The 22,306-nt window shown below is 51.8% G+C and overlaps 1 protein-coding gene across 4 annotated transcripts; it reads left to right on the top strand.

Moving 5' to 3' along the window:
* The first annotated feature begins 1,837 nt into the window (after window positions 1-1,837).
* Adora2a (adenosine A2a receptor) lies at window positions 1,838-21,528 on the top strand. Of its 4 annotated transcripts, none has more exons than XM_013362470.4 (3): window positions 1,838-1,930; window positions 12,102-12,695; window positions 19,776-21,528. In XM_013362470.4, exons 2-3 carry the CDS (start codon window positions 12,373-12,375, stop codon window positions 20,680-20,682), a joined length of 1,230 nt encoding a protein of 409 aa, XP_013217924.1. In that variant the 5' UTR covers window positions 1,838-1,930; window positions 12,102-12,372; the 3' UTR covers window positions 20,683-21,528. The 4 variants fall into 4 exon arrangements, with proteins under 4 accessions (XP_013217924.1, XP_005334505.1, XP_040145264.1 ...); XM_005334448.5 differs by lacking the exon at window positions 1,838-1,930 and adding an exon at window positions 1,990-2,739; XM_040289330.2 differs by lacking the exon at window positions 1,838-1,930 and adding an exon at window positions 9,591-11,223.
* Window positions 21,529-22,306: the final 778 nt, after the last annotated feature.

The following is a 22,306-nucleotide window of genomic DNA, read 5'->3' as shown; positions in this document are numbered from 1 at the left end:
GATGTGAAGTCCTCTCTCCCTGAAGGAGGCATTGCCACAGTGCACAAGGCCAGACCACAAGTGGGGAAGTCCAGCAGAAGGTTGCTGGGTCCCAGAATGGGAACAGCAGAGAACACTGAGGTCCACACCAAGGACCAGGGAGCAAGAGAGCCCCCCAGAATTGGCTGAATATCAGTTTCTGCCTCATGAGGCATCATAGCCCCTTTGGAGCAACTCTCAAGACAGAGTATTCTTTGAACGTTTGTTGAGTATTTGAATGAATATTGTTCCAACAGGAGTGCGAAAGAGTGTCCCCACTGTGGTAGGACTTCTACCTCATGGGGGAAGCCCAGAAAAACAAGGGTAGGGAGCCCAGGGCCTGGGGGGAGGATCCCCTGCCTGGGCAGCTCCCTTAGCATTTAGTACCCCATGATGCGATGATGCTAGCTCAGCTCCAGGGAGTGGCAGGGTAGAAACAAATAGGAATGCTACAGTGCCTAAGCAGACGCAGCAGCTGGTCCAAGGGAGAGTGTCCCCACCTGGTGGTAGTAGTTAGGGTGGGAGATTCCTTTACTAAAGAAACCAAGGGCTCTAGGAGGAGAGGGGCAGACTTAGCAAAGACCACAGCTGGGGGACAGGGGTTGGGGGTGAAAACTCAATAAGGCCAACTGTGAGGTTGGAAAGAGGTGAAGGCAGAGATCAGCAGTGTCCCCAGGGTTTCATGAGGCCTTACCCCTCAGGGGTCTTGGATTTAACTCCAGTATGGCCAGGTCCCTGCCCATCTCAACCTGCCCTCCTCTGCTTAGAGATCTCGAGGGTATCCCTGGATATTAGTGAACACAGAACTAGGGGCCTGGGCAAGTAAAATAGGAACAGGAGGCCAGGCTTTATCCTCAGAAATAAGCCAAAATCAACGTCACTGCCTCAGGCTTCTTCAGGCTTCTCTGTCTTCCTGCACTAGACAGGTGTTGGCATACCCAATTCCCACCCACCTTCTCTTCCCTGCAGTCGGGACAGAGGGCTGCTTCCTGAGAGGTCTTTCCTCCATCCTGGCCTCAGTCCTGGGGTCTAGACTGGCCCTGAGCAAGCTTCTCCATCCTGAGCCTTTAGCCAAAACCCCACTGGTCTCAGGAGGGTCTAGAAGTCAAGGGTTCTGGAAAAACCTTAGCCACTGAAGTCCTGGATGTCTGAGGGGTTTGTTCTGTGAACAAAATAGAGATTAGTCCAAATCCACCCAAGCAAGAATCAAAGGTGGAACCCCTTGCAGGCCCATCTGGGGGTGGACATGAGGTCATTCTCAATTCCGAGCATCCAGAACAAGGGCAGAAAGAAGAGGGAATCCCCAGGCCAGGGACCGAGATCCCAAGTCTGTGGGGCAGATGTGACTCCCACTTCCCTTTGTAGTTGGAAAAGTGGGGAGTGGAGATGACATACAAGGAGTTTGATCCCTATCCCGCGCCAGGTGCTGTAAGAAAACGAGGGACTCTGGCCCAAAGTCTGGGTTAAGGAGAGGCAAAGGGAGTGACATGGGGTACCAAGGCAGCCCAGCTCTGATGATAAAGGAACACAGAGCCGCGGCAGAGGCGGCCCTGGGGCTTCTTGGAAAAGAAGGAATGCCAGTGGTGCCCCGTAAAACTTCACAGGGCTGGAAGAAGGACTCTCCTGTGGGGAAGGGTTTGTGGCGCGGGAGGAGGTGTGAGCCTATGAGGGTCACGCTGGGGAGCCCCGGCGGGGCATGCAGCGCGTTCCAAGTACGTTGCGGCCCGGCTCTGCCAGGGGCATCTCCTTGGGACCCCAGTGAGCCTCTGGGCCTTAGTTTCCCCACGCGGCGGCGCGGGGCGGGGGCAGCATGGGTCTAGAAGCCGCCTGCAGGGGGCGCCCGTGAGCGACGCGGCCGGAGCCGGAGCCCGAGCGGCCGTCAAGACAGCGGGAGCCGGTGCGCGAGCTGCAGGTCAGCTGGGGTACCAGGGCCGGGGTTCCGGGGGTCCAGGGCGGGCAGCTGCAGGGTGGGGCCATCGGAGGCTGCTGGCCAGGAGAGCTGGGCAGCTCGGGTCGCGACCCTGCTATGTTCAGGATACTCGTCGCTGGGACCCTCTCTTCCCACGTCTCAGAGAGAGTTCGCGAGCGCCCGGGTCCGAGCCCTGCCCCGCGGCGGCCACGGGAATGATCCGTGCAGGGACTCTTCCAGCAAGGTCACGTCCTAAGCCCGGAAGGGGGTCGGTGTGGTGTGCGGATCCTTTTGGCCTCCCCAAAGCGACCGGAAGGTGCGCAGGGGTAGGCGGGGAAGGGAAGGGGCGCTAGGGTGCGGCGACAGGAGCGGCGGGGTACGGAGCAGGCGTCTGGACTCGCCGGCAATGGGCGGGGAGCAGCCGTCGGTTTGTCTGGGCGCCGAGGGCCGACCCACCGCGTGGCGATGACCCTACCAGGAGCGTCAGACCTGGAGCTGGGCTGAGGACGCCGAGGTTCGGACTGAGAGAGACGGGGCGGACTCCCAGGGACCAGAGAGGATTTTAACAGGTGGAGAGTCGGAGCGGGCACTGGTACTCCGCGGTGGGCTTCGGGCGAGCAAAGACAGCATCCCGAACGTCTCGGGCCCGGCGAAAAAGGGCAGTTCGAAACGCGGTGGGGAGAGCACGAACGCACCTAGTGGACAGTGGTGGCGGGAACCAGGCTCAGGGGACCCAGGAGAGGCCGGAGGACTCGGAGTGGGCGCGAGCCTCGGACCAATGCCGGCAGAGTGCCCCGCTGCCCTCAGCGAAGGTAGGAATGGCGGGAATGGTGGCGGCTCTCGAGGGATTTGGCCCAGGACAGCCCAGGAGCTCGGGGAGGGGAACGTGAACCAGAGGAGCAGAGATCCTCGCGTTCATGGCTCTAGACCTTAATTTCTCTGTCTGGAAGGAAAGACCGAGTTTTCTGGGGTGGTAGATGCCGGAGGCCGGATCGCCGCGGGAGGGAAAGCCAGTGGTATCTCCGGTGTTCTGGCTCTTGTGAAGGGTTACTGGCCCCCTTTGCCCACTCTCCTTCCCCACCCAAAGCCTGCATCCCACCTTCTGACCCCAGAGTCTGGACTCTCCACAAGCCTGGAGCCCAAGCCTTCCCTGGTGTTGGTGCCCTGTGCTCTGCCTCTCTTGCCCAGGACTCCTAGACTCTGTATCTTCCAGAAAACTTCATGCCACCTCCATGCCCAGCCAGGATGTCCTGCCCCTGAGGAAAGAAAGCTCTCTGGAACACAGTGGTCCAGGGAGTGTGTGGTAGAGTCAGAGAGCTGCCGCCTTGGTCCTGAAGGTCTTGGGTGGGGCACCAAGGCTTTGTCTTGGTAGGCTGGTCCCCATCCTGAGACCCAGCATATCTGTGGTAGGAGCTCCTCATGTACTTGTCCCCTAGCTATAGTGTCAGCACTTCAAAGCTTGGCTCTTGCCTTTTAGAGTCTCCCAGAATCTAATGCTCCTTGGGAAAATCCCAGCCAGTGCCCCTCCATTCACAACCCCCTCAGTGCTAATAAACAGATTCCAGGACTCCATTCTTATAGCCTGAAGGAGGCTGAGGGCAGCCCACACCTTTGATAGAAGACAGGATTTGGCTGATGCCAAAGAGGGCAACAACTGGTCTTAAGAGTGACCAATGAACCAGATTTTTTTAATATTTATTTTTTACTTGTAATTGGACACAATATCCTTATTTTATTTATTTATTTTTTTGTGGTGCTGAGGAGCAAACCCAGGGCCTTGCATATGCTAGGCGAGCACTCTACCACTTAGCCACAACTCCACCACAGGACCAGATTTTGATGCCCTAAAGTGGGTTTTCATCTTGCCTCCTTGACTCACTAACTTGGTGGCCTTGGAAAGGTCACTGCCCTGGGAATCCATTTTCTCATCTGTAGAGCAAGGACAGTGTTCCTAACAATGGGGCTCTACTGGAGAAGAAATAAGACATGCATTGGCTGGAGCTGGGGTGAAGTCAGAACACACCAGAGGACAAGTCAGGGGACTGTACTTAAGCTGGAAAACCCTGTAGGGAGTGTCAAGAGACTCCACAAGAGATCACTGTGGGTAGAGATAGGTGTGGATAAGAGTTGGCTTGAGAGCAAGCATGTGGTTTCAGGATATCGGGTCCTGCAAAGTTCAGGGTCTGTGAGTGGTACCACAACCCCTTGGTGACTCTCAATAGTGAAATCCCACAGTGACTCTTCCCACCTTCTAACCTGCCTGATCCTGAGCCATCTCACCACAGATGAGCTGGAATCAACATCTCAGTCAGTATCTTTGAGATCTGTCTTGTCAAGCCAAGCTCTGAGGATTGTGAGTGTGAGAGAGCAGAGGGAAGGATGGCAGAAATGGATCAGCACAGGCGAGAAGGGCAGAGAGATGGGTTTTTTGTTTGTTTTGTTCCTACAGATATTTTTTATTTATTTTCATTAGTCATACATGACAGTGGAATGTATTTTGACATATTATACATTTATGGAGTATAATTTCTCATTCTTCTGGTTGTACATGATGTAGATACATTGGTCATGTCATCATATATGCACATAGGAAAGTAATGTCCGATACATTCTACTATCTTTCTGTTTAGAGAGATGTGGTTTTGCTGTGCATGGTGGGGACACTGAGGAGAGGAGATTGACACAGTCAGGTGCTGAGTCAGCAAAAGGGAGGAGTTTCAACTATCCCTCCCCAGGGAAGGGTCTGGACTCTAGGACACACTGGAGGCCACAGAAAGGTGGAGGTTGGCCTGAAAGACTTAATTAGTGAAGGAGAATTGTCTGGAGGTTGGAGGGAGCAGAGAGAGTCCAGTGTCTCAGGGTGGGACCCTGGGGTCCATGTTGGATCCAGATGGGGAGAGAAAGGAACTGGGATGAAGGGAAGAGCCCGCCTCCATGGGACTGATTGTTCACCTGAGACTTCTGGCCCCTGCAGCCTGGAAGCTATGAGATCCTGCCAAGGGCTGGAGAGGATCCTGATGGAAGGGAAAAGCCGCTGCTCCTCACCCCAGCCTGTGAAGGAGCTTAGACTTGCTGGGAAGGCAGGACTTGCTGCTGGGACAACCTCAAGCCTGGTTGTTTCTCAGATATTTTCAGATATTCTTCTGAGCTGGGTACAGGCTGTTTTCTTTGATAGAATATCTCCCACCTCTTTCCTTTTACCTCTTTGTCTTTCAAGTCCCTCCAAAGTTCTCTCCTCTGAGAAGCCCCTGGGAATCCTTCTGGGCCTACACCTACTCCTGCAGGACTGACTTCTGTTTTTTGAAGTTGCTGGGCAGGGGACAGTACTGTCCTTCTGTGGCTCCCACCTGTGGGGATGCTGCTGTTCCACCAGCCTGTTTCTAGCAGCATCTGTTACCTGGAGGAGAGATGAGGGATGCCTTTCCTGGGACTTAGGCTGGTGCTGTCTGCCCAGAATCCCAGGGCTGATAGTTTTCTGCTCATCTGCTACAAGAGCTTTGCTCCTAGCCTCAGTGGCCTCTGCAAGCCATGAGTCAGCCTGGGGGGAAGCCACTAAAGGGCAAAGGAGCAATGGACAGGGCTCAGGTGGGATATGCTCAGGTTGGTCTGGCTCCTGCTGCCCTTTCCCTTCAGCCTCCAGGGCTGCATCATCACACCCGTGTCCTAGAGACCCCAGCATGGGTCCACATCCCTCTGTCCTCAGTGTACTAAGCACTGCCCCTTCAACAGGCCCCTGTCAGCATTCCACTCCAGGCTCACTGGGGTTGCGTGCTCTGGAGCCCCCATGTCCCCTCTTTTTTTGGTAAGAGGGATTGAACTCAGGGACACTCAACTACTGAGCCACATCCTTAGCCCTATTTTGTATTTCATTTGGAGACATTGTCTCACTGAATTTCTTAGCAGCCTCATCATTACTGAGGCTGGCTTTGAACTCACCATCCTCCTATCTCAGCCTCCTGAGCCGCTGGGATTACAGGCATGCACCATCATGCCTAGCCCTGTGTCCCCTCTTTAGGCAATACAGCACTGTCATCTGCCATTTGTGGGAGGTATATGTGGTGGGTTTTTCACATGATGCTATCTCACCACAGCCTGTGCACATATGAGGAGCCACAGCACAGAGGGGAAACCTGGTGCTCGGGGCACAGGAAGTGCATGATAGAGTTGGTGTGGATACCACCTAGGCTGCTTACACCACAGAATGGGCTCTTAACACCTCTGTGAGGCATGACCCCTTGGAGGGGTTGTTGTCTGGAGAAGCTGCCTGCAATGAGTTAAGTGGTCACCTAAGGCAAGGAGACTGGGACCTGTGACTTTTCTTGCATCTGGATTGGGCATATGGGGATGGCAGGGACCATTCTGGGTCCCCGCTGGGAAGAAGGAAGCTGTGGTAGGCTGGGTGGCCCTCTGGGCAAGGCTGGCCTGTGGTCGGTGGTATGGAGGCTGCTCTGAGAGGCCTCAGCCTCCAGCTACAGGGAGCTGGTTCTCTGTTCCTGCCCACATCCTGTCCCCAGGAGCAGAGAGCAGCGGTTGCACACCCATAGATGGTGGGGGAGGGTGTACCACAGGGAACCTGCCTGGGTACCTGGGACCCAGCCTGCACCAGGCATCTGAAGCCAGGCACTGTGCAGCCCCAGAAGGAGCTAGGGAAGGAAGAGAGGCCCAGGCTAGTAGTTGCTCAGTTCCAGGCAGCCACAAAAGGTACCTGCCTAGCATGATTTAATAGGAGCTCAGTGGATCCTGGGTCCTGGTATTCTGAGAAGCTCTTGTACTGTCACAACGGAGCCAACACAAGGCTTGTGGTCCAGACGAGGAGTCAGCCTGCCCATCCAGCTGTGATTCGGTTTTGCCTTTTCATCTTCCTCCTGAGCCCCTGAGAGACAGATGTTGATGCTTCTCAATTTCCCTTCTGTGTCTCTCTACTGTTTCCTCATAGGCCTTGTCTCCATGAGGTTTCTGTGAGTATTCCATCTTGCTGATCCCCAACTATCCCTTCAACAGCTTGCATGCCTGAAGCCCATCACACCTGGTGTGTTCTTTATTTTAGTCCCTTTTTTTTTTTTCATGTCTGGGATTTTATGTTATTTCTTGTTCATAGTCTCCTATTCTTATTTCTGCCAGTGGATTTGTAAATTCTCATTCTTGTTTATGGATGCTACTCCTTTGTTTCTTTGAGAATCTGAAATGTCTTGAAAAATCATTATTACATTACTCCATTACCTTCCTCTCTTCTGCAATGAACCAATTTCCCCATGTTTTTTTAATATTGTTTCTAGACGTTGATGGGCCTTTATTTTGTTCATTTATTTATATGCGGTGCTGAGAATCTAACCCAGTGCCTCATACATGCTAGGCAAGTGCTCTATCATTGAGCCACAACCCTGGCTCCCTCTCCATGGTTTTGATATGGTTGTTTATCTTTCTTAGTCTTAAATTTCCTTTGGTGTTTTGAAATTGGGGTTTGCAGCGCATCTGAAATGGGAGCTGAGGCCGTGGGGACAGAGAGTGGCCTGTAGTACCTGAATCCTCAGGTTGGCAGCAGGTAACACAGGGCTTCCTGTGGTCCAGCAGTTGGGATGCCTCGTGGCATTGCAGAGTATGTAACTGGTAAACATTTGCTACCAGAAAGTGGAAGGAGGATTCTAAATCTGGGATTCTGGAGCCCAATCTCTGCAATCGGCAGAGTCTCTGTGCTGTGCTCTGATCCTTGCCCTTGGCCACACCCAGGAGCAGGTGTGCAGGGAACTGCTTGAAAGCTGGCTGGCACCTCCATCCAGCAGGCTCTGTGGGGGTACAGCCACCATCTGGGTATGTGTACAGAGAGCCTTGCTTGTGTGATGTATGAGGAGCCAAAAGAGGTGGGCCAAGAGATGTATGGGTTTTGATTAAATGGAGTTTTAATTAAAGCAGCTGGGTCTGGGTAGGTGTGGGTGAGAAGGCAGGAAAAGGCAGCATTTTGAGTCTGACTGCTGGGAATCCTATGAGTTTGTTTCATTTTGTTTTTGCAGTTCTGGAGATTGAACCCAGGGCCTTCGGCATGCGGGGCAAGCGCTCTACCACTGAGCTATATCCCTAGCTCTTTCAAGGGTATCCTTTAAAGGCTAATCAAGCATGTGTCTGTAGTTTTTTGGGGACCATGTCTGCCCTCTGCCCCATCTCAACAAGGGATAATCATGAGGAAATATGACATTATTAATATTTAATTTCTCCCCTGGCTAGCAACAGATGACTCAAGGATTAATTAGATAGGACCAACAGAGAGGGGTAGGAAATTGCCAGATCCTGGCCCACCTTGACCCCTTTCCCATGACCTTCCACCTTCCTGTAGTTCTGGGAGGCTTCAGAAGGGAGGGAAGCCAAAGGGCCCAGGAAATCTTCCAGCTGCTGTGTTCCATGGCATTCTTCCCCGTCCTAAGCCACCTTTTAATGCTCTTGGGAAGGCTGAGAGGTCATTTTATCTCTTTGGGCCTTAGTGTCCTATCTGTAAAATGGGGTTATGGGGTTGGTGAGAACACAGATGTCCATCATTTTCCAAGCTCCCGGGAAGGCTGTACAAGCTCTTTGAGAGGGTCCAGCATAGGGTCCTGGCAAGTAGCCTAGCCAGAAAGCACAGGGTTTGGTGGCTCAGTAGTGCCTGGCACCTGGTGACCAGCTGTATGTATGGCTTCCCTATTCTGGTTAGTGATATAATAGTAGTTTGAAATTGGCCCTAGTAAGAGCATTTACACCACAGAAAAAGGCTATGAGTCAGGGCACTCCTGACTCGTATAGCTGGGCAAACCCCAATCATCCCCTCAGAGTTCTCCCAGTAGCACGTGGCTCCAAATCTCCTCCCTGCCCCCTGTCCTGGGAATGCCTCTGGTTCTACTGATCTGCCGAACTCAGGGCTGGGGAAGAAACAGCCCAGAGTGGATTCTAACTTAGCAGATGCACTTCTCTGGGGGACCAGAGAAGCCTCACCAGGGATGTGCTGGTGGTGGAAGCAGGAGGAACCTGCAGGAAGGCTACCTGCTCCTTTGAGGAAAGGGGCAGAAGGGCAGCAGACCATGCACAAGGGAGCCTATGCTGGTCATGCTGGCAGGAGCCCAAGATGTACCTTTAGCCTCACTTAAGGTTGGCCTGGGCAGAAGAGTCAAGTGCATTCCGTGAGCTTTGGACACAAGGAATGTAACTTGAGAATAATCAGGAAGGGTACCACTTCTGATGCTGTTCAGCATGGGGACCTCACACAGAAGAGACCCTGAGAATTCAGGCATGTATCCAGGGCTGCCATGAGAGTCTCACCAGAGTTCTGGGTCAGACCCCTTCCAAGCCAGGCATTCTGGCTGGAGTGGAGTCAATATGGTCCACAGTTCAGGCACTGGTGATGTGACATGTCAGTGAAGCTCTGGATGATAGGCTGGGGAGCCCTTGTCTGCCCCTGGTGGGGCCCTTGAATCTGAAGAATGGTCAAGGACCATGCCAGTCTTCCAGCCTTGGTTGGTCAGATTGGTAGGAGGCGATGGCATCCTTCAGTAGATTCCCCTTCAGAAGGCCCATGGGGCATGAGCTGGTTATCCTCTTCCTCTAGGAGGCACCAGTGGCAGGAGTAGGATCTCTATAGATACCAGTGGCTCCTCATAGGCTTGCTGGCTTGGCTGAGCCTGATTGGCTAATGACCTGCTGCTGCTGTTCCTGGGCCTGGGAGGTCACACTGGACGTGGGTGGGAGGCAGCCCCTGAACTGGCAGCAGCTTCCCTAGCACCTGTTGGATCTAGGAGTGTTGGGGGGTCAGGTGTGCTCCCGGTAAATACTACTGTGAATTTCAGGCCAGGAGCACAGAGGGACATGGTATGTGGTGAGAGACAGTGCCTAGAGGCTTGATTTGCCAGGGATATACTTTGTAAACAGCGGTTGGCAAGTGCCCTGTGAAGAGCGCAAGCTCAGTAAGACTCAGCCCTCTACTACACACTGCCTGAGACCCTCCGTTTCTGTGGCGTCTTTGGCCTTTTTATCCTCCAGTTTCCAGACTCTTCTGTGTCCTATGGTCCATTCCAAGCCTCCTGGTGGGATAGAAGGGCCTGTTTGGTATGGGAGCCATGCCCCTTCCAAATGTGGCTTTAGATTGTGCCTGTGCCAATGCCAGTCCGAGGCAGTGACATAATTACATTTAGAAGGAAACTTAGGATTCATTTGTTTCAGTCCTCTATTGCCTCCTGGCCAATTTGGGGGTGAGGCAGCCCTTTGAAATGGACCTGGGACCAGAGTGACCTTTTTCCAGGGTCTCGAGACCTGTTCAATCCCTCATATCCTTGAGGAAATGAGGGAAGATGGACCATGTGCAGGAAGCCAAAAGGCAGTCTCTGGCCTCTTGTCCCAGGCAGATGGTAGCTGCTGCTATGCACCCCTGGGACGTAGAGAATTTAGGACTGAAGGAAGTAAATTTGGGAGCCTATCGCTCTCAGAGAGAGTCACTTTAGTGGGCAGAGGTCCACTTGGACTGAGACTACTTCACAAGGTCAGGGAGGAACAGCTGGAGTTTGGACTGGGCTCAGGCTTGCTAGGGAGACCAAGACGTTGACTCTCTAGGGATGTCAACTACTCCTATGTTTCTATGACATTTTGACTTTGGGGGAGCACTTTCAAATCTTGTTTATTTCCTTCTGATAGATTCCTGGGCAAGAGCTGCAGTGGCATCTAGAGGTCATCTGGGGTCCAACTGCTTCACTATATGAGTGGGGAGCCTGAGGCCCAGAAAGGAAAACCATTCTTTTTTTTTTTTTTTTTCTGGTACCAGTGATTAAACTGAATGATGCTTAATCACTGAGCAATATCCCCATCTCTTTTTTATTTTATTTTAAAATTTTTTTAGATGTTGATGAACCTTTATTTTATTCATTTATTTTTTATGTGGTATGGAGAATTGAACCCAGTGCCTCACACATGTTAGGCAAGCGCTCTGAAACTGAGCTGCAGCCCCAGACCTCTTTTTTATTTTTTGAGACAGGGTCTCTCACTGGTTGCCGAGGCTGGTTTTGAACTTGGGATTCTCCTGCCTCATCCTTGTAGGAGCGGCTGGGATTACAGGTGTGCAACCACCATGCTTGGAGAAAAACACATTCTTGCCTATGGTCCCCCAGCAGGAGTGATTTAAGTCTGTCATTCCCTGTGTCAGTCAGGCAGAGAAGCAGGTGGGGCGGGGGAGTGTGGGAGGAGAAAAGGGAGGCGGATCCCTCAGAGAAGGGAAGCAGCCTCAGCGCCTGCCCCACCCAGATGTGCAGCCTGCTCTCAGGGACACCAGGAGGCAGCAGGTTCAGGTTTGTGCTTGCTGTGCTACCTATGAGGGTGCAGGGGCTTAACTGCCGACAGTAGAAGATAGGACCAGACAGCTCCTCAGATCCCTCCAGCTCTGAACTCCAGGAGTCTCTGTCCCTCGATGGGGCAGCTGGTATCCCTTAGGTGGGCACTGGTAGTTCCCTGGAGAGCTTGCTAGAGATGGAGCCAGCTGAGGCAGGCTGAAAAGTCAGTCCTGCGAGAGAGGGTGGGTGGGCTTGAGAGAGCCCAGTGCGGGAGAAGGATCTTTCTGGGAAAGAGGGAGGGTTGTGGAGCTGGCAGTGAGTGCAGAGACCCAGGAGACTGGCCAGGCTGCCAGAGAAGGCTTGAGAAGCTGAGCATAGGGAGCAACATTAGAGACTTAACTTTTTGATAGATTCTTAGCTCCTGGGGCGGGGGGGGTGGGGGGATACCAAAAAAAAAAAAAAAAAGTGGACTGATCTTTAACCCTGAGTCCGGCCTGGAAGAGCCATGACCTCAGCACCTGAAATGCAGCCTTGGATAGTACAGAGGGGTGAGCCAGAGTCCTGGCAGGGGGTGCAGCTATGGTTCTTCCCTTCTGTGTCTGTCCTGCAGAGTCTTAGAGAAGAGAATGCTTCTCTGGGAGGGGTTTGCATGAGGGTCCTGGCAAGAATTTCCCAGGACCAAGGAAAAGTAGTTTTGCTCAGTGACCTTTCTGGATCTGTATCCTTCCCAGAAATGGAGGCCAGAATCCCAACTCTCCTGCCTCCTGCCTGTGATCATAGCTGGCTGGACAGGGCATGGGGGTCATTCTTGTGCTGACACCTTGCCCACTGGTGGAGCAGAATCTGAAACAGCAGGGGTCAGAGTGGTCCAGCTGCTTACCAGACTTTCTTTGCAGGTACTTTGGGAACCCTGGAGCCGAATTGAGCCATGACACAGCTGTTGGAGCCCCTGGAGAGGGCCTGGTGTGAGAAGACTTGGAGTTATCTGTGAGAAAACCTTTGGAGAGCACCACCCCACCACAGGGACGCTCTTGGATCCTGTAAGGAAGAGGCTCTGGGGCCTAGGCCCTTCTGCCTGGGCAGCAGACGGCTGGGCTGCAGCTATGGACCGTGAGCTGGCCCAGCCCGTGTCCTTGCTGAGCCTGCCCGTCTGCAGCCGCTCCCACCATGGGCTCCTCAGTATACATCACAGTGGAGCTGGCCATTGCTATGCTGGCTGTCCTGGGCAACGTGCTGGTCTGCTGGGCCGTGTGGATCAACAGCAACCTGCAGAACGTCACCAACTTCTTTGTGGTATCGCTGGCGGCAGCTGACATCGCAGTTGGTGTACTCGCCATCCCATTTGCCATCACCATCAGCACTGGGTTCTGCGCTGCTTGCCATGGCTGCCTCTTCTTCGCCTGCTTCCTCCTGGTCCTCACACAGAGCTCTATCTTCAGCCTCCTGGCCATTGCCATTGACCGCTACATCGCCATTCGCATCCCACTTCGGTGAGCTGGGGACCAGGGGTTTGTCTGTACAAAGACTGGCTCTGCCCAGTGTCTGGGCTATGGCCTTAGCCTGTGGCTGCCCAGGGCTGGTGGGTGAGCAGCCAGTATGCCAATCTGGCTTTCCCCCCATGGTTGAGGCTGTGTGCAGCCAGCCATGTTTGGCTGCTGGCAGATGAGTGTGGCTTGGACCTGCACCACACTCGGCTACGCCTGGGCCATTCTTCACAGAACAGAGAAAAACTCCCTGCATGATGCTAGAGTGGGTGGGGAACCATGGAAAACCATAGAACCTCAGCTAGGACCCGCCCACTGATTGCCTTTCCTCAGTTCTTCTTGGCTGGCCTCACAGTGTGCATATTAGGAGAATGACCCAGAGAGGGGAAGTGACTTGGCTGAATGCCACAGTGAGTCATTTGGACTTATATGCAAATTATGTTGCTCTTCAGGTCACCAAGGACTCTCATGCACTCAGGGGCTGGCTGTGGGAGGGGGATTTTTATGGTGAATCTTTTGCAAAGTGACTTCAGCAAAGTATTGTGTAAACGAAGACTTCCCCCCAGGCTGAGTTTACTTGTGTAGACTTCACCTACCTAGAGCATAGAGACCAAGAATGTGTGTCCCTCCTCTGGGGAACCCAGGGTCCTCTTCCTCCACCTTCTTGCTCCTCCACCATAGAGCTGGGTTCCATAGCCAGGGTGGCTGCAGGACCTGAGGGAGGTCTCCATGATTGGGAATCTGTGTACACTTGTCCCCGTGGTAAAATCTCCCAAACGGGTAGAGTGCCCACCAACTGAGGAAGCCCCCGTTTCCCTATTCTGGGCTGAGGGTACCCCAGCAGGGAGGATGAACAGGCTCAGTGAACAAATGGAAATTCAGAGTGTCAAACCCAAGAGGACCCTTAAAGGTCATTTCCTTCCTCTCTTCATCTGAATGGAAAAATGAGGCTCTGAAAACGGACCACACAAAAAGTTGGTAGCAGAACTAAGACTAAGCCTGGGGAAAAAACATAGCCTGCCACTACTGTGACATGTCTTTGGGGAGTGGTCACAGGCAGCTCAGTCTCCCAGAAGCTGTACCCAGTAGCCACTGCTGTAACTTGAGCCCTAAGAGGGAAGAAAGCACCCATATCAGGCTGCCCAAAAGAAGGAGTGGAACTCTAAGGCCCTTGTCAAAGGACTTTTCAAAGGAGAAGAGGATCCTGGCCCACCTTAAAAAGGGAATTGAGTTAGAGGGGATCTGACTGTAGGCACAGTCTGTGGGATAAGCTCCTATCCCTTCTTCCAGGGGGAAGGGCAGCTGTCTAAGGAGAGCTCAGAATAGGGAAGCCCCAGAGAAACCTGTTTGTGGGTACCAAGTGAGCCAGAAAAGAGTCCACCTCAGGGAGCCAGGCTGCATGCAGGCAGTGGTAGCATGAGTGCTAAGGTGAAGCAGTAGACTAGCTTTCAGTTTCTTCTCTGATTCAGAGGGCAACAACATTCCAGGGAGAGATCAGGAGGGCTGTTCTCAATTTAAAAACCTTAGGGTTTTTCCCACCTTGGTGTCTTTCTTCCCATCTCTATTTTCTGAGAGTCAAAAGAAATAGTAGGATGGAACATACCATGTGGTTTGGAAAGTCAGATGCCTTCCTCTGGGCCTGTTTCCTCATCTGTAATAGGGGACAAAGGTGCAGGGGTCCAGTGGGTCGGTGGAAGTGACAAGGGATTCAGCTCTTTCTTGAGCTGCTGGAGGTTTGGAGCCCTGCATCTGCTCCAGTCCAGTCAGCTTCCCTGACTCCCAGGACCTCCTAGAGCTGGATTTCAGTTTCACCCCTACCTCAGACCATATGTGCTCGGTTGGATTAAAAACCATCTGAGTGTTTAGAAGGCTCAGGCTGGTTCTCCTCTGCAGGGAGTCAGTGGGGATGATGATGATGTCATCCTTTCCCGGGGCAGAGTTTGACCACTGTCAGAGCATCTCCTTTATTCCTTTTCAGCCCAGCATTGTGGCTGGGTGGAAGTTACGACCTTCACATTACTCATGGTGAGGCCAGAGCCAGGGAAAGACATATGTGCGTCTTCTGATGTGGAAGGACATCACACTGATCCTGGCCCTTGGGTCCCTTCACTTTCCTATTCTTGGAGGCCCCTGGCCACTGGGTGCATGGAGGGCTAATGGCTTCTGAGAGCAAACAGGATATGAGGGGAAACTGGATGGAGGCAACTGAATACCAGGAGCTCTTGGCTGGTCCTGGAGGGACCGCCTGACTTAGTCTCCCCCTTCCTCTTTTGTTGCCTTCACAGCTGGGAATCCAGCCTTGTCTAGGCCATTTGCTGCTCCACTCAAGCAAGGTTCACAGGGCTTCTCTGAGGTCTAGTCCCTGACAGATACCTAGCCTCAGGCCCACACCCTGCCCTGAGGATTAAATCTAGGGGTACTCTACCTCTGAGCTGCATCCCCAGCCCTCCTCTTCATTTTGTACTTTAAGATAGTATTTCACGGGCTGGGTTGTGGCTCAGTGGTAGAGCACTTGCCTAGAACCTGTGAGGCCCTGGATTTAAACCTCAGCACCACATAAAATAAATGAATAAAATAAATCTATAAAAAGATAGTATCTCACTAAGTTATCCAGGCTAGCCTCAATTTCCCAAGTAGCTGGCATTTTTTTTGTTTTAAAGAATTCAGTTTTAGCCAGGTAAAGTGGTTCACGCCTGTAATCCCAGCAGCTCAGGAGGCTGAGGCAGAAGGATCACAAGTTCAAAGCCAGTCTCAGCAACTTAGCGAGGCCATAAGCAACTCAGTGAGACCCTGTCTCTAATAAAATATAATAAAAGGGCTGAGGATGTGGCTCAATGGTTCAGCACCCCTGGTCCAATCCATAGTATACCTCCACCCTCCAAAACATTCAGCTTCAGAACAAATTATCTCCTAATTGTAGAGACACTTTTGGGGTAAGGCAGGGCCTAGTCAGTGAGAAAGAAGCTCAGCACGAGGTAGAAGTACAGCTCTCAGTGTCCACAAAGGATAGAAATCCCAGGGTCAAAGATGCAGGTTTCCTTTCTCATGGGACTTTTACACTATAGTCTCTTGGTAGGTACTCTCACTCCTGAGGAACAGGCCAAAATGCAGGTTGGGGATTGATGCCAAGGCCTAAAGTCCTATAGTAGTGAGTTGCCCTGACTTCGAAAGGGGCAAGAGGGTTGTGGGTGTAGCTCAGTGGCAGAGCACATGCTTAGAATGTGCAAGATCCCTAGCACCATACACAGAATAATAATAAAGAGGCAGGATTGGGAGGGAGGGTTCCCCGGAAGAAGTGTTGCCCAGTGAGTTTTGTAGGATGCTTGGGGCTCAATGCATGTGTTTGGGGGTAGGTGTATCAGGAGGAGGGCAAAGCCTGGTCAGAGACCCTAAGGAATGAATAAGCATGTGGACTCTGGACCAGGAAGAGGTGACCTTGATGCTGAGTGATGGAAGGAGATGAGCTGAGGGGGAAGGCAAGGTGTGAGGCTGATTCGGGCCTGTTCATGCCTAGAGAAGGAGTTTGGGTTTCCCCTGGAGTCAAAGGCTCTTCAATTCTTGAATCACTGACCCCTTTGGATACCTTAAGAAAGATCCACCTTCTCAATGTGGTGCAAATGTGCATAAAACTCCACCTGGAATCATGGAGTATGTTCCTAGATTAAAGGGTAAGCCCCTAACATGGGTAATCATGATCCCCAGGAGGGGCATCCTACAAGCTGGTAGACACAGGAATGCAGAGGGCACCTGAAAATGAGGGCTGCCAGTGTCTCTGGCACCTGCATCCTATGACTCTTGTGGGCTTCCTGGAATGGCTGTATATTGTACTGGGCAGCTGAACAGTTTATATCTGGGGTCCAGAAGGCTGAGATATGACTGTGTTAGTTACAGATGCAGCCCAGGGGATGCTGCTGGGCATGACCATAGAGCATTCATGATTCCATATGAACCCTCATCCTGTCCCAGGCCCCCAGATGCCTGGCTCCAGGACTTAGCTTATGGGGCGTACTTTTGGGCAACAAAATTAATCTATTTGGTGTTGTGGATTTTTGTTGTTGGTTGTTTGGTTTTTGTTTTGGCAGTGCCAGGGGCCCATCCTAGGACCTTACCTATGTTAATCATATTCTGTAGCACTGAGCTACCACCCCAGCCCTATTTGGTGTGCGTTTTTTTTAAAAATAAATAATCTTTGCATGTGCTCAAACATTAAAAATAAGAAGTATATAGTGAAGTGTTGTCCCCTTGCTCTCTGACACCTAAGAACCCTTCCCAGAAGGCCTTGGTGAGTATCCTTCCAGAGACATTCTTCACCTACGAGTACCACTCATACCTGTTTTGTTTCTGTCCCCACAAGGGGCTTTATTTCAGAGAGCAGTGGAAGAACCCTTGTGGGTTCCCTTATCTGTAAAAGTACGCAACTGGATAGACCAAGGATTTCCATGCTGTGTTCTCAAGAGCTCTCAGGCTCAGCCCTGATATCCCCATTAATTAATTCAATAAATACTTATAAAGCCCCTCTCTTCCCCAGCAATTCCACTCCCCTAAGTGCCCAGAAATGTAGATATGAAGGTCCACTGCTGGAGAAGAGCTTGAAAAACCATTAGAGCAAGTGGCCACCAGGGTCTAGGAGATCCTACACAATCCCTATAATAGCTTGTGTCTATTTGAGTGCCTCAAATGACAAGAAGCTCATTACTGCCCAAGGCAGCCCATTTCTCCTATGAACGGCTCAGCTCACAGGCTTGGACCTACCCCAAGCTACAGTTGGCCTTCTTGGATTTTCCACTCACTGATTCAGCATTCTGCCCTTATGGAGGCAGTGCTGAACAAGTCCAGATTTGTAGTTCTATTTCACAAATGAGGAAACTGAGGCTCAGAAAGGCAAAGTGACACAACATTGCTTATTTACAGGAAAGTACCAAGGCTAGAACCCAGGGAGAGATGCACTTCTCTCAGGACCAATATCGTCATTAATGTAGCCTCCCATTCAGTGAGGTTGTATGAAGTAGTAATGTAAAGTACAGAGCCTGGCACAGAGGAAGTGCTATGTGAGTATTAGTTGGGGGGTATATAACTTTTGTGTATGAGTTTCCGGAACAGGAGACAAGGAGTGCCGGCTCTGTTGCTTGGCAGAAATGATCAAATCCGTGACCCTAATCCTGCAGAGGCCTGTTGGCACGCCTGTTTTGGATTCTGAATGGACAGGGCTGGGGGAGGGGGTAGCTTAGCAGTAGAGCACTTGTCTGCATACACAGGATCCTGGATTCAATTCCCAGCACCTCCAAAAGTACAGAATAAGAGAATTGCCATAGGGGCTGGGGTTGTGGCTCAGCAGTAGAGCGTTCGTCTTGCACGCGCGGGACCCTGGGTTCGATCCTCAGCACCACATAAAAAATAAATGAGTGAAATAAAGGTATTATGAATAAATATTTTTAAAAAAGGAGAATTGCCATAAAACATTCATAACTGACAAACAAACTTGGGCCTGAGTTGTCTCTGGGCCTCTGCAATGTCTAGGGCAAATCCATTCCCTTCTTTGGAACTCAGTTTCCCCACCTGTGAAATAAGGAAATTGGACTAGATAAGAGATCAGAAGCCACTAATTTTTGGGTTTTGATTTTTCTTAATTTGAATTTAGCAAAAATTAAAAGTTGGGAGCATCTGCCCAGAGTATCAGCTTTCCTGTCCCTCTTCAGCTCTGACCACACTGGGTGCACATGTTGTTATTGTGCTGGAGATTGAATCCAAGGCCTCCCACATGCCAGGCAAGCCTTCTAACACATTTTATATGGCAGCAGAGACAGTGTAAATGCCCACCTGCCTGCCTTGATGGTTTATTATCAAGAGGCACCTATGTTTGCCCCCCATGAGCTACAACCTTTCTGCATATGTTTCCAACTCTGGAATTAAATAGAGCATATTTTCCTTGGCATCTACTCTGTGCTCCCATGCCAGAGAGGCAATACAGATCAGGATGCAGGACAGCACTGTCTCCAGGGGTATCCCAGCTTTGGAAGCCCAGATGAGGCAGGAAGCTTCTTGGAGAAGATACCTAGTCTGAACTTGATGGATAGGGCTTCCACCAGACAGAGGGGAGGGGAGGGTTGTTTGGTTTTGCCAGAATCAAAATTGCTAAGCAGAAGGTCAACCCTCAGAGGTCACTAAGATTGCCTTTCTCAATCAGTGAGGATTTTTTTAAAATTTTGAGTACACATTTGATAGGTAAATTGCTGCTACCTTTCCTGTGGGATAGGGATCTCTTTCCTGGCAGTAAATCAAGCCATTCCCCGATTCTGGGACTGGGAATTAGCAGGCTTGGATATCTGTCTGGCTCTTAGGAACACTGAGTAACTTTACAGAGATTACTGTCCTTCTCTGGACCTCAGTACTTCATACACATATTTCCTCCAGGATATTAAGATTGCCATGTAAATGTGAAGACACTATCTCATTTCTCTCCAGAGGGTGATAGTGGATTTGGATGGGAGATGGTGTCTCATTTGCCTTGAGACCCCCATTCTTCCCAACTATCTTGGGCAGTCTCATGTGGGGGGCCTCTGGAGACCCAAGTCAAATGGTAAAGAAAGAACAATGGAGTACAAGATGCTTAGATCATCTTCAGGCCTCGTCTGGCTGGTTCTGCCCTCAATGAGCCCACCTTCTAGACCCATCTCACTCGAAAGGGAAGTGTGTCGCCCCTTGAACCAAGATCAACCAATATGGAAGTGCTGCTTCTTCCCCTCCCCCACAAATCACTTATTAATTTCCTCAAACCAAACTCAATTTAAGTCTCAGAATTATGCCTAAGACTAATAATCATGAACTTTTATACAGTGGTTTCTGTTTCCACTGTGTCTGCTCTTTCATGACCTCCTAGCAGCTCACAAAAAGCAAGACCCAATGGATCTCACTTAACAGAAGAGGATACTAAGACTAGGAGGCAGGAAGCAATTGGTCCAAGGCCTTACAGCTGGCCAGAAAGCAGTGGAGTGGGAGACCAAGCAGGGTGCCTTTCTGGGTTTCTTGACTCTTAGCCCTATCTAGCCCTGGTTTCTCAGACCTCTGACCCTGGTCTCCTTTCTCCAGGTACAATGGCTTGGTGACTGGCATGAGGGCCAAGGGCATCATTGCAATCTGCTGGGTGCTGTCATTTGTAATCGGCCTGACGCCCATGCTGGGCTGGAACAACTGCAATCAGCCAAAGGAGGGCAAGAATCACTCTCAGGACTGCGGCGAGGGCCAGGTGACCTGTCTCTTTGAGGATGTGGTGCCCATGAACTACATGGTATACTACAACTTCTTCGCTTTTGTGCTGGTGCCCCTGCTGCTCATGCTGGGCATCTACTTGCGAATCTTCCTGGCGGCCCGGCGACAGCTGAAGCAGATGGAGAGTCAGCCCCTGCCAGGGGAGCGGGCTCGGTCCACACTGCAGAAGGAAGTTCATGCTGCCAAGTCACTGGCCATCATTGTGGGTCTCTTCGCCCTCTGCTGGCTGCCCCTGCACATTATCAACTGCTTTACCTTTTTCTGCCCCCAATGCAGCCATGCCCCTCCCTGGCTTATGTACCTGGCTATTGTCCTCTCCCACAGTAATTCTGTTGTTAATCCTTTCATCTATGCCTACCGCATCCGCGAGTTCCGCCAGACCTTCCGCAAGATCATTCGCAGCCATGTCTTGAGGCAGCGGGAACCCTTCAAGGCAGGGGGCTCCAGTGCCCGGGCCTTGGCAGCTCATAGCACAGAGGGAGAGCAGGTTAGCCTCCGCCTCAATGGCCACCCCCCAGGGGTGTGGGCAAATGGCAGCGCACCCCATCCTGAGCGGCGGCCCAATGGTTATGCCTTGGGGCTGGTGAGTGGAGGGAATGCCAAAGGGTTCCACGGGGATACCAGCCTCGCAGACGTGGAGCTCCTTAGCCGTGAGCACAAGGGAGCATGCCCAGAGTCCCCTGGCCTAGAGGACCCCCTGGCCCAGGGTGGAGCAGGAGTGTCCTGATGGTGCATGGAGTTTGCCCCTTCCTGAGAGAAGGAAATCTTAATCTTTCTGGTTGGCTGGACCAGTCACATTGGGAGAAGAGAAGAATGAGTGTGCTGGGAGACCCATCGGGCGTCTGATTCACTTTGGACTGAGAGGAGGGAGCCCCAAGCTGGAGCAGCATGAGTCCCAGCAAAAAGGGGTGAGGGTCCAAGGAAGCAGATGTTTCATGCTGTCAGGCCCTGTCCGAGGCCAGGGCCACAGCACCAACAGCATCTTGGCTGGGCAGGGCCCAGTCCCCCACTCCATGAAGTATCTAAAAGCCCCAATTTGTCTGCAGAGAAGCTGTGACCTGAGGCTGGGGAATGCCTTCAACAGACCTCCTGCCACACACCACCCTTGGCAGACGTTCTAGGGCTCCGGGAGCTGCTGGACCAGAGGTGGAAGTTGACTCCCCCCCCCCCCCCACAGAAGATCTCGTGCAAGGAAATCCTATTTTATTATCTTTCCCTCCCTGGCTTCTAGGCCTGTTGTCCATCCTGCTGCTAACCTGGCACCAGGAGTTTGCCCAGGGAGTTGGGCAGCCCTCCCCTGCTGCTACAAACTGCCATGCACTTAGTCCCAGGGCCAACTCTTGAGGTGACAAAGGTGGGCTGGAGGACAGACAGTTGTAACGGGAACAGTGCCAGGGCATAGACTCAGGCCCCAGGGGAGAGGTCAGGGCTTGCAGGCTAAGGACCTGTGCCTGGGCAGCTCAGAGCTGCCCAATTAGAGGCCCTGTCTAACTGCCTTTACTTCTAAAGGGAAGTTTTTGTTTTTGTTTTTGTTTTCTGAGATAAAATAAAAATGAGCCACATTGTGTTTTAAGCTTGTCCAATGAAAATGGTGTCTGAGTTCCTTTCCCCACTCCATAGCCAGGCCTGGTAAACACATATGGGTGTGGTGATTATGTGCGAGAGAGAGTGTGTGTACGTGCAGACAGACAGAAGATACACAGCCTGCCCTCAGGGCCTCCCAAGAGACAGAGTGCCGGATTGCCCCAGAATCTAAATGTCCATAGGGGCTCCCAGACTTGCATTCCTGTAAAAGTCCTCCTCATTCCCTGCAGGCAGTGTAGGAGGAGGGTCTCTTTGCCCAACTGCTTCTTTCCTAGGGTCAATGACCCCTCCAGCCCTAGGCATTCATGGTGAGGGACCTGGTTTCTCCCTTCCTTGTTAACGTCCTAACACCCTGGGAGGAAAATCTCTGTTATCTTCTCAGAGCCATGTCCCCGACTCCCAACCCCTGCTCCACTCCTCAGCTGAGAGGCCACAGAGTATCTGAATAGAACAGATCTGGCTACAACTAAATTGCCTTCTCCTAAGGAAACCCTAAGGTCTGACTCCCAGGCTGGCTTCTGGGGCTCCCTGCCTGAAGGGGCAATGCTGTCCTCCTCTAATCATCAAGTCTGTCTGTGGTTGGCAGGGAGCTGTGATTGTTTCCTGAAGAGCTCTGAGGGCCAGTTTGACCTCACTGAGGCTGGGACTCAGGAAAGAAGTGTTAGAACTTCATGGGTAATATTAGGAGCCCCATTTGACAGATGATTAACAATCTCAGGTCGAGTTCTTGCCAGAGGTCACATAGCTAGTAAGTGGCAAAACTGAAC

This window comes from Ictidomys tridecemlineatus, chromosome 2 (genome assembly GCF_052094955.1).
Source record: "Ictidomys tridecemlineatus isolate mIctTri1 chromosome 2, mIctTri1.hap1, whole genome shotgun sequence".
Taxonomy (NCBI): Eukaryota; Metazoa; Chordata; class Mammalia; order Rodentia; family Sciuridae; genus Ictidomys; species Ictidomys tridecemlineatus.
Note: the sequence above shows the minus strand (reverse complement) of the source record. Positions and strands in the feature narration are given on the sequence as shown.

What these genes read in the sequence shown, in the direction of transcription:
- Adora2a (XM_013362470.4), top strand. Translation starts at nt 12,373, where the DNA reads ATGGGCTCCTCAGTATACATCACAGTGGAGCTGGCCATTGCTATGCTG. An exon ending in GCCATTCGCATCCCACTTCG is followed by an intron (nt 12,696 to 19,775) that starts GTGAGCTGGGGA and finishes TCCTTTCTCCAG; the next exon opens with GTACAATGGCTTGGTGACTG.